This window comes from Ursus maritimus, unplaced genomic scaffold, assembly GCF_017311325.1.
Source record: "Ursus maritimus isolate PB19 unplaced genomic scaffold, ASM1731132v1 scaffold_3, whole genome shotgun sequence".
In the NCBI taxonomy this organism is placed as follows: Eukaryota; Metazoa; Chordata; class Mammalia; order Carnivora; family Ursidae; genus Ursus; species Ursus maritimus.
This window is the reverse complement of record NW_024425563.1, coordinates 83,181,278-83,194,599: the sequence shown is the minus strand read 5'-3', so window position 1 is coordinate 83,194,599 and position 13,322 is coordinate 83,181,278. Positions and strand designations below refer to the sequence as shown.

Sequence of the window (13,322 nt, the reverse complement as noted above, 5' to 3'; positions counted from 1 at the left end):
AGCATTGATGAATGAACAATATATTTCTAAGGGCAAAAAGGAACTATGAATATTTTTATCCAGTTAGTCATTCAACATGAAGACTTCATTGTGTATCTTCTACAACAGGAGCCTAAACCATCTCATTTTGCTAAAATGACATATAATAGTATTCTTTAATCTTTTGTGATATTTGTGCAATTACATTTATTTGGAATGGTTCACACGTGAACAGATACTAAAGGCAGGTGTGCAAATAAAAGTGACTGAAACAAAACAAATGACGTAAAAATTTTTAAATGCATCAAATTAATCATTCAAATTAGTGTTTATGAATCTAAAAATGAAAATGTCTTACAATTATGAAGCATAGGTGACTGACTTCTCTTCAACAAAGTTATATGCCATCAAAGCTCACAAAAGTATTGTTCTGAATATGCAAATGTAAGAAGTACCAATAGTAATGATAAACCAGCACCTATCAGAGATGTATTTGAAATCATTTAGAGCTGAGATCAATCTAATTTAAAGAAAATTAAATATAAAAGTGTTATTACAAAACAAGATGAACCATCTGTTGTTTAGCACAAATACCTACTTAATCCTTAAGTAATGAGCTACCTGGTATGTTAAAAATGTGACTAATATTTTAAGCATATTTATAGTGCTTAAAGACTTTTCCTTACTCTAATAAAAGGAAGAAAACCATTTCTTTGGGACGCCTGGGTGGCTTAGTTAAGCGTCTGCCTTCGGCTCAAGGCATGATCCTGGGGTTCTAGGATTGAGTCCCGCATCAGGCTCCCTGCTCAGTGGGGAGCCTACTTCTCCCTCTTCCTCTGCCTCCCTCTCCCTCTGCCTGCTGCTCTACTGGCTTATGCTCTCTCTCTCTCTCTCCCTCTATCAAATAAATAAATAAAATCTTAAAAAAAACAACACTAAAATTTCTTTAACTTAGTAAGATCTTAGAATACTAAGACTGTCCTATTAGTTTCACTATACATTTTGAAATGAAATCTAAAGGAAAAATAAAAATGAGGGAAAACCTTCAAAGTTGCTCCCTCTGTACTTTCAAAACAGAACTGAATTCAAGGCAAAATTTTTGCCAGAAATATCTGAGAGATGAATAAATAATACTCAATATTCTCAACACGTGATACTCAGAATAATAGTGTTAGTTTGACACTGCAGCTCAAAGTTTAAGGTTTTTTAAAACAATAATATTGAAACACAATTAGAAAAATGTTTATACCTTAACAGACTGTAAGATGCCAGTCCCCTGCTCAGTTTCAATTTTGCAGTTATCACACTCAATATTTTGGACTTTTACACAGCCAGACCCTGATGACTTGATATTCAAATCTAGAAATGAAAAAAAGAAAAAACAAATTAGTACTCTGGCTAATGAGCTCCAAAGCATTTTAGTACCCCCTAGAAATCCAACTCTTCAGTTATGTTGGTAATATTACTGAACTCTGGAGAGAGTATAGTTGTCAGCACCTAAAGGGTCTCCAGCACAGCAACAGGACAAATGTAGTGCCCTTTTCTGCTAGCTTTTAGAAATAAAGCAGTTATTTCTATTGACCTATATCATCTAAAGTGGGAAAGTAATATAGGAGAAAAGTAAAAGAGAACAGAGACTCCAATTAATACACATTCCTAGGAAAGATTATAGAAGCCTCTTCCCCACTGAGAAAACACACCTACAGATTTAAAAGAAAAAAAAAAAAAAAGAAAAGAAAGAAAACACACCCACACACACACCCACACACAGGTTCAAGTAAGACTACAGCAAGTTAAAAAATCATTATGGTAAACTGAATAAGCCAGTTAGCCTCTTGTCTCTTATATTTATGATTTAAAGTTTTGTTCCCAAACCTCGTATAAATTAAAAGCATACTGTAGGAGTAGTATAGATCTGTGTTTGTTGCCCTCCACACAAACTACTGGGGCTTAACACAACAATTTAATAGTTATGGCATAAAAATAAATTTCTACAGTTTTGTATATGGCAGGCTCTATAAAGTTTTTAAAAACAGCAATACTTTGGTTGTAACAATCTAAAATATATAAACCAATAATTTTACCCCAGAATTACATGAATGCAAATGTAATTAATCAATTTTTACCCAGTTGAGTAGTGTTACAACATAGCCTTGATCCAAGGCAGCATTGACAGACACGTAGAAAGGAAACATATTATAAATATCCTCTACCCCCATTAGACAGGTAGAAAAGCCCAGACACTTAGTGGCAGTAATGCTACTCTTACTCACAGAAACAGATATAAACTAACTGGAGAAACATGTATATATGAAGAAGATTGAATTATGTTGATTTGAGGAACTCATGGAACCTAGAAATGATAAATTGGAAATGGGATTCTGGCTCTAAGAAGAGGAACCTACAAATAATGACGTTTGAGATCACCGGCAGGGATAGTTCCATTTTTATCTGTGTTACCATAAAATTTTGCTTACTCTATTTCAATACTCAGTCCATTTTTTATTATGATAATATATTGGCACATCTTCCTCCCCACCCCAGACTGTTACATTTTGAGGTCAGTGTCTCTATTTCATCTAGGCTAGTTAAAAGAAGTTGAGAAGCAGCAAACCATAGTGGTTGAACAGATTCCAGTCAGTTCAAATTTCACCTCCACCGCTTTATGACTGAGAGAGAATAGGCATATTTTTTTTATCTACCCCCACATTAGAGTATAAGTTTCATGAAGGCATGGATTTGTTCACCCACAATAAATACTTCATGAAACTTGCTGTATCTCAATTTCCTTATGTGAAACAGTGCCAATAACAGTATTTACTTTATGGTGTCATCGTAAGGATTAGAAAAGATTATCTTAGATGTGTTAGCTGCTGGGGAGCTTGGGTGGCTCAGTGGGTTAAGGGATGCCTTCGGCTCAGGTCATGATCCCAGAGTCCTGGGATCCAGCCCCACATAGCACAACCGGGAGCCTGCTTCTCCCTCTGCCTGCCACTCCCCCTGCATGTGCTCTCTCACTCTTTCTGACAAATAAATAAAATCTAAAAAAAAAAAAAAAAAAGGAAAAGGAAAAGAAGTGTTAGCTGCTATGATCATCGTTAATATCATCCTTCAGTCCCAGGAAGTAGAGCCTGGGGAGACTTTCCTAGAAGTGTACACATTGGCTTGCATTTGATAAGTATTATGGAACCCAAATACCTAGAACACTGTGGCGTTGTCAACTGGTTCCCCCCCCCCCACCGGCAGTTTTACTATGTGTTTGTGTATTTGGTTTTTCAAAGACTGGTACTCATGTTAAATTTACAATGGAGATACATCAGTAAGAAGCCGGGTGCCTATTTGAAACTGAACACTTGGTCCAGGTTAGATATGTAACATCCTGCAGACAGAGCTGTTTTGGAACAGACCCCAGGCTGTGTATAGGCAAGAGGAAATGTGAATGGACTGCCATACCATTGAATGGATTTTCAAGTAAGTTCGATCCTAAAAAAAAACCACTTCGCTACTGACAAAGTGCAGTGACAGAGAATTAGGAACTACGTGCCAAAGGAGAACATAGGATTCCACAAATAAGAGTTGACTTAGATTATTCCAAACGATGTTTTCACTGGATTTATTAAATTTCTATCATTGGGAACCTGATGTCTAACTTTCACTATGAAGCTCAAAGTAGAACAGAAAAAAAAAAAAAAGAGAGACAGAGAAAGGGAGGTTCGGGGGGCGGGGGCAAAAAATTAGGTTAGAAAATCAGATCCAAAGGGGCCAATTAAAAGTGCACATGTGCCTAATTCCAGAAGTTATGTGGCTGTGCCCTGGGACCCAAACCCGTTTTCACTTCACTTCACTTGCCAAACTTCAGGGGCGCGTTCACCTCCACGGACACCTGGGGGTCGATAGTGTCAGACACGATGGCTACCTCCTTCAGCGCCTCATCGTACTTCACCTGCAGGCCAGCCAGGTCCCGCGCCCCGCCCTCCGCTGCTCTCACCGCGACGAGCACGCGGTCTCCGTCCGGGTAGGTGAGGGGGTCCAGGGGCCTCACGGCCAAATGGCACGGAAGCTGCGCCCGCAGCCGACCGAACGGGCTCACCAGCAGCGCCCACTCCTTCAGAGTCTGACGCGCGAGGCCTGGAGGAGAGACCGCGGGCTCAGACCCGAGCGGGCGCTCACCCCCACAGGAGCGGTACCGCCGGGCCGGGCCAGCCAAATAAGCCCAGCGCCCGGCAGCTCCGCCGGCCCCAACTCGGAGCTGGTTCAGCCAGAGGCAGCCGAATCCCCAGCCCGAGCGGGGGGCAAACATGGCGCGCCCCTCTCGCGCTCGCTCAAATCACCTCAGCCGTAGGCCAGTCTTGCCACGGCCAGTCTACTTGACCACTCAAGTCAAAAGGCAGACGTTTGCGAAGATTTGCTGAAGCAAAGCTGCTCACTCTCTTTGGCAATTTAAACGTCAGCCCCACACGCCTCCTCGGCAACTTGGAACTTCAAAGCTCTAAGTATCCACTCTGACCAGTACTCCACGCCCGTGCTCGCCCCTTTCGCAAAGGTGCATGGGATAGGTAGTTCTAAAGGGGGAAGAGAGGTCATGGGGCTCCGGGCAGCTTAGAAACTACATATCCCAAGAGGCAGTGCGCAGGGAAGAAAGGATGGTAAGAGCAGGTGTTACCCAACTCAGAACGCGCGCGCTCTTTGCCTGAAGCCCATTAGCCATTGGAGGAATTGGGGGGAGGGCGGTGGAATCTACTTGGGAATCCAACTGGCCAATGGAAAGCGCGGGAGGAGCAAAGTGAGCAGGACTGCGTCGTTTCCTTGGATACCTAGGACGCGACTTCTTTGGAGAGGGTGGAGCTTCGGAGTGAGATCCTGGAGGTCCTAATCTACCGAGAAAAATAGGAACCTAAATAAGGATCAGGACCAAGTAAAGGGGTAAGAAACTGAACTTTCAAAAGGTGAGAACTAGGGGCAACTGGGTGGCTCAGTCGGTTAAGCATCTGCCTTCCACTCAGGTCATGATCCAAGGTCCTGGGATGGAGTCCTACCTCGGGCTCCCCACTCAGCTGGGAATCTGCTCCTTCCCTGCTCGTGCTCTCTCTCTCTTTCTCTATAAATAAATAAATAAATAAATAAATAAATAAATAAATAAATAAATAAATAAAATCTTTTTAAAAAAAGAAGGTGAGAACTAGATGCAAACTAGAGTTTGTAGTTAGAGCCAAACAAGAGTGGGTAGTTAGATCCAAACTTCACTAAATTAGCTCAGGATATACCCTAGTATGGAAAATCCCTCAGCAAGAAAATAAAGAGCCAGATTGGTGGGGTTTTTTTTAAATTCTTTTTTTAAAAGATTTTATTTATTTGAGGGGAGTGGAGCACAAGCAGGGGAGCAGCAAGCAGAGGGAGAAGAAGCAGGCTCCCCTCTGAGATTCCCCACATGGGGCTCCATCCCAGGACTCTGGGATCGTGACCTGAGTCCAAGGCAGACGCTTAACCGACCGAGCCACCCAGGAGCCCCAGACTGGTGTTTTTTGGTGGAACTCCCTCTTTGATACCAGGTGTGTGAATAGCATTGGAGTCCTGCCTCCTTCTTGATCCTAAGTGATCTTAAGCCAGTGATTGGACGACTCAGGGTTTTAATTGCTTTCCCTTAAAATGAGGTCAATAATACTTTCCTTGTTTTGCCTCGAAGAGTTTTTGCAAGGATCAAATGAGGTAATGGATGTGAACGTGATGCACAGGCTACAAAATCATAGTGTAAATTACTGTATTTTTATTTTCGGGATAGCATTGATTCTTAGTAGCCAAGAAATATCTGAGATCAGGACTTGTGTTGACAGCAGCATTGATCTCTTTGAATACAAATGATCCCCAGTTTTAGGCCTAAAATAAGGAAAAAAGAGTCAACACAGTGCAGTGGGAAGAGCTTGAGACTGATTATTTTCCTGGCTCTCTGGGTTACCTGAATCTGTTTCTTCAGCTTTACGATGAAGAAGGATTGCACTAAATGACTTTAAGGTCTTTCTTTACTTTTATTATTCTGCAGGCAATTTTAAAAAGGAAAAAAAACAAAAAACCAACCATGAGATTTATTTCCTGCATCTCTCTCCCTTTCTGTGCCCCTTCCTCTTCCTACTGTTTACTCCCTGAGTTCTTTAGTAAAGACAAACTGCAAACAATGACATTGAATAAAATGCAAGTGCTGAAACTGAGTGTCTTAAAAACTGAAGCCCTTGTTGGGATGTCCAGGGGGGCTTCAGTCGGTTGAGTGTCTAAGGGGTTCGGCTTAAGTCATGATCTCCTGGGCCCTAGGATCCAGCCCGCCTCAGGCTCCCCGATCAGCAGGGAGTCTGCTTAAAGATTCTCTCCCTATGCCCCTCCCCCCGCTTGCTCTCTCATACAAATATATAAATCTTGGGAAAAAAACAAAACAAAACTGAAGCCCTTGGAAAAAGTGTAATAACCAGAGTTACTGGGAGATACAGTGATAGAGAGATGGACTAAAGTCCTAATGAACTGGGCCAAAGTCCTCGTGGGCCCAAGTCACAGGGTTCTCCACTAGCCATTATATTTTTTAAAATTCAGTGTTTTCATAAGTTATCCTTTCCTCTTTTCTGTCCTCCTAGTTCTTTCTCGCTCCTTATTCTCCCTCCTAGTGAAGGCTCATGATAAGTGCTAGCTTTTAGGTTCACCAAATTCCCACTGAATACTAGCTCTGTCCTTGACTTTGCGATTCATTTGATCATAATTACAGACTGATCTTCAAAGTGCTTTTTAATGAAAATCCACAGGGATAACTTTGAAAACATTTGAAAAAGGCATTGGTTTAAGCAAGTTGAGAAGGCACTCACATTTGTTGTACACATGCCAAATACTTTTAGATTAAATAGGAATACCTAGCAGATTATTTTGTTTCTGTGGTAATATTTCCTTTTCTGAAACAAACCAAGTTCCTGGAATTGGCAAGTGAACCATAATTGTCTCTGTGGAAAAATCATTGTTTATCTTCAAACAAAACTAAAGAAAATTGACTGAAATACTACTTTTCTGATTATATTAACTCAAAAATGGGGAAGTGATTGATATAAGATTAATATAAGATATTAAAAAGTTATTGATACTTTAAAATTCTTTTTTAGTGATACATGACTTATGTATCAAATCTGTCCACACGTTAATGATGACTAATAAAAGTACTGCCTTCCATCTGTATGACATTATTGTTTTCAAAGCATGTTCACCTGTGTCATCTTATAGTATCCTCATAAAACACTCAGTTTAGCAGAGCAAGTATTATTATCCTCACATTATAGATGAGGAAACAAATTCAAAAAGATTAAAATTAAACATTTAGAGGGTCTGGCCCTCTTCCCACTCTACTAAAAGCTCCTCTATCCTCCTGACACCTTTGAAGAAGAATAATTATTCATCAAATGAATGGGGAATCATAAGTAACTTTTCATTCCTATGTTGTTATTGTTTTTTTTTTCAACTGAAGATGTAAAAATGCCTTACAAGTAAACTCTAAGGGGGAAAAGTTTATAATAACTTACACTCCCACGAGCAGTATATGTTCATGACATATACATACTGCTGGTGGGAGTGTAAGTTACTATAAACTTTCCAGAGTTCCTTTCAGCAGTATGCATAAAGCACTTTAAAAATATGTGTAACCATGACTTGGAAATTGTACTTTTGGGGATTTAATGTAAGCACAAAATTAGGGACATTCAAAAAAACTTACATTCAAGGAATTTTGTTTTATAGAGTTACTTATGATACTAAAATAATGAAGCAACTTAAATGTCCAAAAACAGTAGGTGTTACATAAATCAGTATACATCTGGAATATTATGCAGCAATTCAAAAATTATATTTTGAAGATTATTCAATGATGTGGGAGCACTTCCATAATAAAATTGTAAAGGAAAATCCTCCAATTCTCCTCCTGTGTGTTTCTTCTTTACTCTCACACTACTACCACACTCATAACACTTCTTCTGACACTTCTGGCTACCAAACGTCTGGGGTTTTCCCCCATAACAAGTAGTTTTCCAACACGCCAGCAGGGCGTTCTACGGTTTAACTCAATTCTGACACTACCTACCTGCAAATAGTGTCAGATCCCACAGGGTAAGAGCTCAGTTCTGCAAGACTTCTCCCACCCATTTGAGATGCTAATTACAAGTAGTGGGTCCCTAGGTTACCCACAACTTCTGTCTGGTGTGGCTGCAAATCAAAGGTTCCCACAACCCCCTTCACAGTTTTGATGAACTTGCCAGAGTGGTTCTCAGAACTCAGGGAAACATATTTACCAGTTTATTGAAAGATATGATGAAGGATACAGATGAATAGCCAAATGAAGAGATATATAGGGTGAGGTCTGGGAGGGTCCTGAGAACAGGAACTTCTGTGTCCATAGAGTTGGGGTGTGTCTCCCTCCTTGTGTGGATTTGTTTGCCTACGTGGAAGCTCTACAAACCCCATACTATTGGGATTTTTACAGAGGCTTCATCACGTAGGCATGATGGATCATTAATTCCATTTTCAGCCCTTCTTTCTTCTTAGGAGCATGGGGGCAGGGCTGAAAATTCCAACCTCCTTATCATGGTTTGTACACTCCAGTGACCAGCCCTCATCCAAAAGCCATCCAAGAGCCCACCCAAATTCACCTCATTAGAACAAAAGACATTTCCATCACACCCAGAAATTACAAGGGTTTCAGGAGCCCTGTGACAGGAGCCAAGGAGAGATCAATATATATGTTTTCTATTATCTCACAGTAATATTAAGTGAAAAGAGTAAAATGCCAAATTGTATGTTTAGTATGATCCCAATTCTGTAATAATAATAATAATTTTAAAATAAAATTGTATTTTAAAATATATTCCATAGAAACAGTTTCAACTTGGTAGCAATGGTTATCTCCAAGTAGTGAGATAATGAATTATTTCATTTTTTGTGTGTTTTCAATAATAAACACATATTACATTTATAATTTAAAAGTTTTAAAAGCACATCTTAAAATATACCGTTTCCTAAAACTAACTCAAATAATGAAAGAGGTGGAGGATTTCTCACTATATAAATGTAAATACCCATGAACATTTTACATTATTTAATAATTGATATTCAATAAATGGACAGCAGAGGGCACGAGAGTGTTTTCAGAAAAATGTTACTTAAACAGAATTCTGGAATTCAGCTTAGGTGAGGGAAGACCAAGGAATTTGCCAACTTTCTCAGTTATAAAATTTTACAATAAGTATATCTTACGACTTTTAATTCTTGTTATGAAATCTTAATAAACTCAATAATCTAATAACTGACAGTACTAAGAAGTATTTAATGAACATGTAGGTAGCCTCCTTTGAAATTATCATTGACATGTGGACAGATTTGATTATTTGTTTCCATGCCCAAAATGTTTGTGATTTTAATGCTGTCAAATTTCCGCACTGTAAGCACCTTGAGAAGCTGCCTATGTTACATATTCTCAAGTACTTTGTATGTTAAAGCAATATGTATTTGTGTGTTTATGTGTGTATCTAAGATAATTTATTGCAACCAGAGTTTACTCATAATAGAAAAATTTTTAAAGCTTACTTTAGACAAGAGTTCTTGTATATGCTAATGCTTAATTCCATTTCTACAAGATAGCAATAGTGTTTCAACCATTCACACAGTTGTAGCATTGAATAGAAATTCCACTTTATATATTTTGAGGCTATACTGTTAGTTATGTATAGGTTCAAGATTAATATTGTTTCCTGATAAATTTCTTTTTTTTCCTTGCATAATAACCCTCTTTATCTCTAGTATTGCTTTCTGTCTTGATATATATTTTTATCTAATAATATTTTCATCCTTTTACTTTAAGCCTGTGACATTATATTTGGGACTTGTGTCTTATAAACAGAAAACAGCAGGATATTTTAAAACCAATTTGAGAATCTGTCTCAACAGGTAAATTAATTCACTTATATTTTTTGTAATTAGTTTTACATTTATATGTATTCTTGCCATCTTACTTTGTGTTTTCTATTAATCTTGCCTTTTTGCTTTTGGGGGGAAGGGTCCTCTTTTTTCTCCATTAATTTAGTCTATATGTTTTTCTTTACCTTTTCCTCCATATAATTTGGAAGGCTATTTTTTTCTTCTAATCATTATCCTTGAATTTTTGGCATACTTACTTGACTTAGCAGAAGCCTAATCAATCAATATCTTCCTCCTCCTCTTGAATAATGAAATTCTTTTACATCAGTCTTCTCCCTTCAGTCTTCCATGTCACTTATTGCCTTGTATATTTTAGTTCCACCTTGTTTTTGAGGTCACACAAGTAGTTATTATTATTATTATTTTTTTTTTTTTTTTGAGAGAAAGAGAGAATGTGGAGGTGGGCGGAGCAGAGGGAGAGAGAGAATCGTAAGCAGGCTCCATGCTCAGCGCAGAGCCCGGCACAGGGCTTGATCTCACAACCCCGAGATCATGACCTGAGCCAAAATCAAGAGTCAGTCGCTTAATGGTCTAAGCCACGCATGTGCCCCTATTACTGTTTTTTATATTTTGTGCCCATTTTGTTTTAGCAACATTTACCAATTTATTTGCTCACCTCTTTCCTTCTAGATTTGTTTTTTTTACTGAAGTATATCTTTATATATATTCAATAAGTATCTGAGTTATTTCTTCAGACTTTGTCTGAAATGTTTTTATTTTGCCCTTACTCTTAAATAAGAAGTTAGTTGACAGTTACTGTCTCTCAGTACTTTGAAGGAGTACAGTTTTTGCTAATGAGAAGTCTAAGTCTTCTGTCTAATTTAGTGCCTTTGTAGAGAAACTGCCTTCTCTCTCTGGTTGCTTTTAGATTTTTTTTCCTTTGTTTGGATAGTCTACAGTTTTCACACTTTGTGTAAGTTCAGTTCTTTTTGTTTGCTTTGCTTTGTTTTGAAGTTACTGAGGTATAGTTTACACACAGTACAATTCACCCTTTTTGGGCGGACAGTTCTATGAATTCTGCCAAATGTATGCCAAGATGTAGCCACCATGACAATCAAGGTAGAACTTTTCCATCATTGCCAAAAGTTCCCTCATACCACTTTGTAGTCACTCCTTCTCCCCCAGCACCCAGCCCCTGGCAAACACTGATCTGTTAGCTGTCCCTATACTTTTGCCTTTTCCAGAAACTCCTATGAATGGAATCATACAGTACAAAGCCTTTTGACTTAATATATGTGAGATTCACCCACATTGTTGTATCAATAGTTTATTCATTTTTATTTCCTAGTCTCATTCCATTGTATGAATGTACCACAATCTGTTTATACATCCTAAGTTGATATTTGGGTTGTTTCCAGTTTGAGGTGAATATTAATAAAGCCAATATAAACATTTGTGTACAGTTTTTGAATATATTCTCATTTTCCTTGAATAAATACATATGAATGAATGGCTGGGTCATTTGGTAAATGTATGTTTAACTTCATAAGAAATAAGTAAACTGTTCTCCAAAGGAGCTATATACAATTTTTGCATTCTCACTAGAAATATGTGAGGGTTCCTGTAACTCCACATCCTCACCAACACTTGGTATTGTCACTTTTTAAAAAACACTCTAATAAGTGTGTAGTTGTATCTCTTTGTGATTTTTAATTGCATTTCCCCGATTACTAATGAAGTGAGCATATTTTCACATTCTTATCTGTCATTTGTATATCTTAGGTTAAGTATATGCTCAAATCTTTTGTCCATTTTTTAAATTGGTCTGTTTGATTTCCTATTATTAAGCTATGAGATTTCTTTATATATTCTCAATACCAGTCTTGTGGCAGATACATTGTTTGCATGTATTTTCTTCCCATCTGTGACTTGGCAATAAAAGGAATGAAATATTGATGCCCACAGCAATGTAGATGAACCTTAGAAACCTTATGCTAAATTACAGAAGCCAGAAAAATCTATGATTCTATTTACATAAAATACTGGAAAAGGCAAAACTAGATGTTACCACGTGTTTGGGATGGCAGGCATGGGGAGAGGTGGGGGCACGGATTGTAAAGGCACACAAAGGCAACTTTTGGAGGAATGGTGTCATGAGCACGCTAGGAAGGCACACACATGAGTTGTGTCTTTCCACAATGTCAGCTTTATTCAGTCATAAAGCAAAATCACAATTATAAATCAGGGTCAGGATTCCAAACTCAATGACATTTCCCCATGTGGTTAAACTTGGCTTCTTACATGGCACACAGAGCAGGACAGAAGACAAGCCACACAACAAACAAGATAACAGAAGGGGACAGGAAGTGAACAAACCAAATGCGACGTCAGTCTGTGGGCGTGCAGCTGAGATAAGGCCTCTGTGCGGTCTGGGTCAGCTCCGCACTTACTGCTTCTGATGTTCAAGCAGGGAAGGATCTCGGTTCTGTTCGGAGATCCATCGGGCAGAGCCTTCAGCGGCAGTTGCCTTTTTTAAGTGGGCAGACATAGAGGGGTCAGGTCTGCAGAGTCTGACAGTTTGCTGCCAAAATCCTTTCCTTTTTAAAGGGATTTAATCAGTTTGGGGTCTCTGCAGACGTCCTCAGCAGAGGTCTGCTGACATTGGTCAGCAGGGGTGTCGTCAGCTGACCTTGGTCTCAGCGATATCTCCTAGCTGCGGTACCTTAACTGCTTGCGTCTCATCACTTGACACAGGCCCCTGCTTGACACAGGCTCCTGCTTGACACGAGAGACTCCATTTTGCTCTCTACACATGGGAATGTTTGTGGCAGTGATTACCCAACTGTCAATATTTGTAAAAACTCATCAAATTGTATCTTAAAATTGCAAGTTTTATTGCACATAAATTATATCTCCCTAAGGCTGACTAAAAGAACCCCACTGTAGATGTCACTACACATCTCTCTTCCTCTTAGGCGTGAGACCCAAGTTCAGTGTTACTAGGTAGCATTATGGCTTCAGGATGCTTGTCTGGTCAGTGGTTAGAGTGTGACCTTGCTGACTCCTTTTGAGACGTGCATCCACCTGGGTCTCACACTTGGATCTCCATGCTGGCATCTTCTGAGAATTCTGCATCCCCATCGGGTTCTCAGTTGCATGGGCCACAAAGCTTTCCAAAGCCGTGTCTTCATCACGATATCAAGGGCACTTGGGATGTAGCACTCTCAGCTAGCCCTCAGTACGTCTCCGATGCCACTTTGTGAACTGTCTTAGGCATTCTCTGCCTACTGCTTCAGCACATGCTGGGGTAGTATCCGTGATGGTATGGAGCCTTGCCACTTTACCCACCTCTCACCTGCAAGAAGGGGCACATTATCTCTCCAATGTTCTTGAATGTCTGAATTCCACTATTTCAT

At 39.2% G+C, this 13,322-nt stretch overlaps 2 protein-coding genes across 4 annotated transcripts in view; one reads left to right on the top strand and one right to left on the bottom strand.

Moving 5' to 3' along the window:
* FAM185A (family with sequence similarity 185 member A) overlaps window positions 1-5,035 on the bottom strand; it is a 59,387-nt gene extending 54,352 nt beyond the window's left edge. For 2 of the 3 annotated variants that reach the window (XR_005838619.1, XR_005838620.1), the window contains exons 1-2: window positions 3,829-5,035; window positions 1,229-1,338 (exon numbers count right to left, since the gene is read on the bottom strand). Coding sequence is in view for 1 of the 3 variants with exons in the window: in XM_008686162.2 (XP_008684384.2) it covers window positions 1,229-1,338; window positions 3,829-4,279 (561 nt within the window). In the remaining 2 variants the exon portion in view is untranslated. The remainder of the gene's footprint in view (window positions 1-1,228; window positions 1,339-3,828) is intronic. The other variant, XM_008686162.2, reaches the window with a different exon arrangement.
* CCDC146 (coiled-coil domain containing 146) overlaps window positions 4,770-13,322 on the top strand; it is a 109,678-nt gene continuing 101,125 nt past the window's right edge. Inside the window, exon 1 of the mRNA XM_008686160.2 lies at window positions 4,770-4,902. The gene's annotated coding sequence lies outside the window, so the exon portion shown is untranslated. The remainder of the gene's footprint in view (window positions 4,903-13,322) is intronic.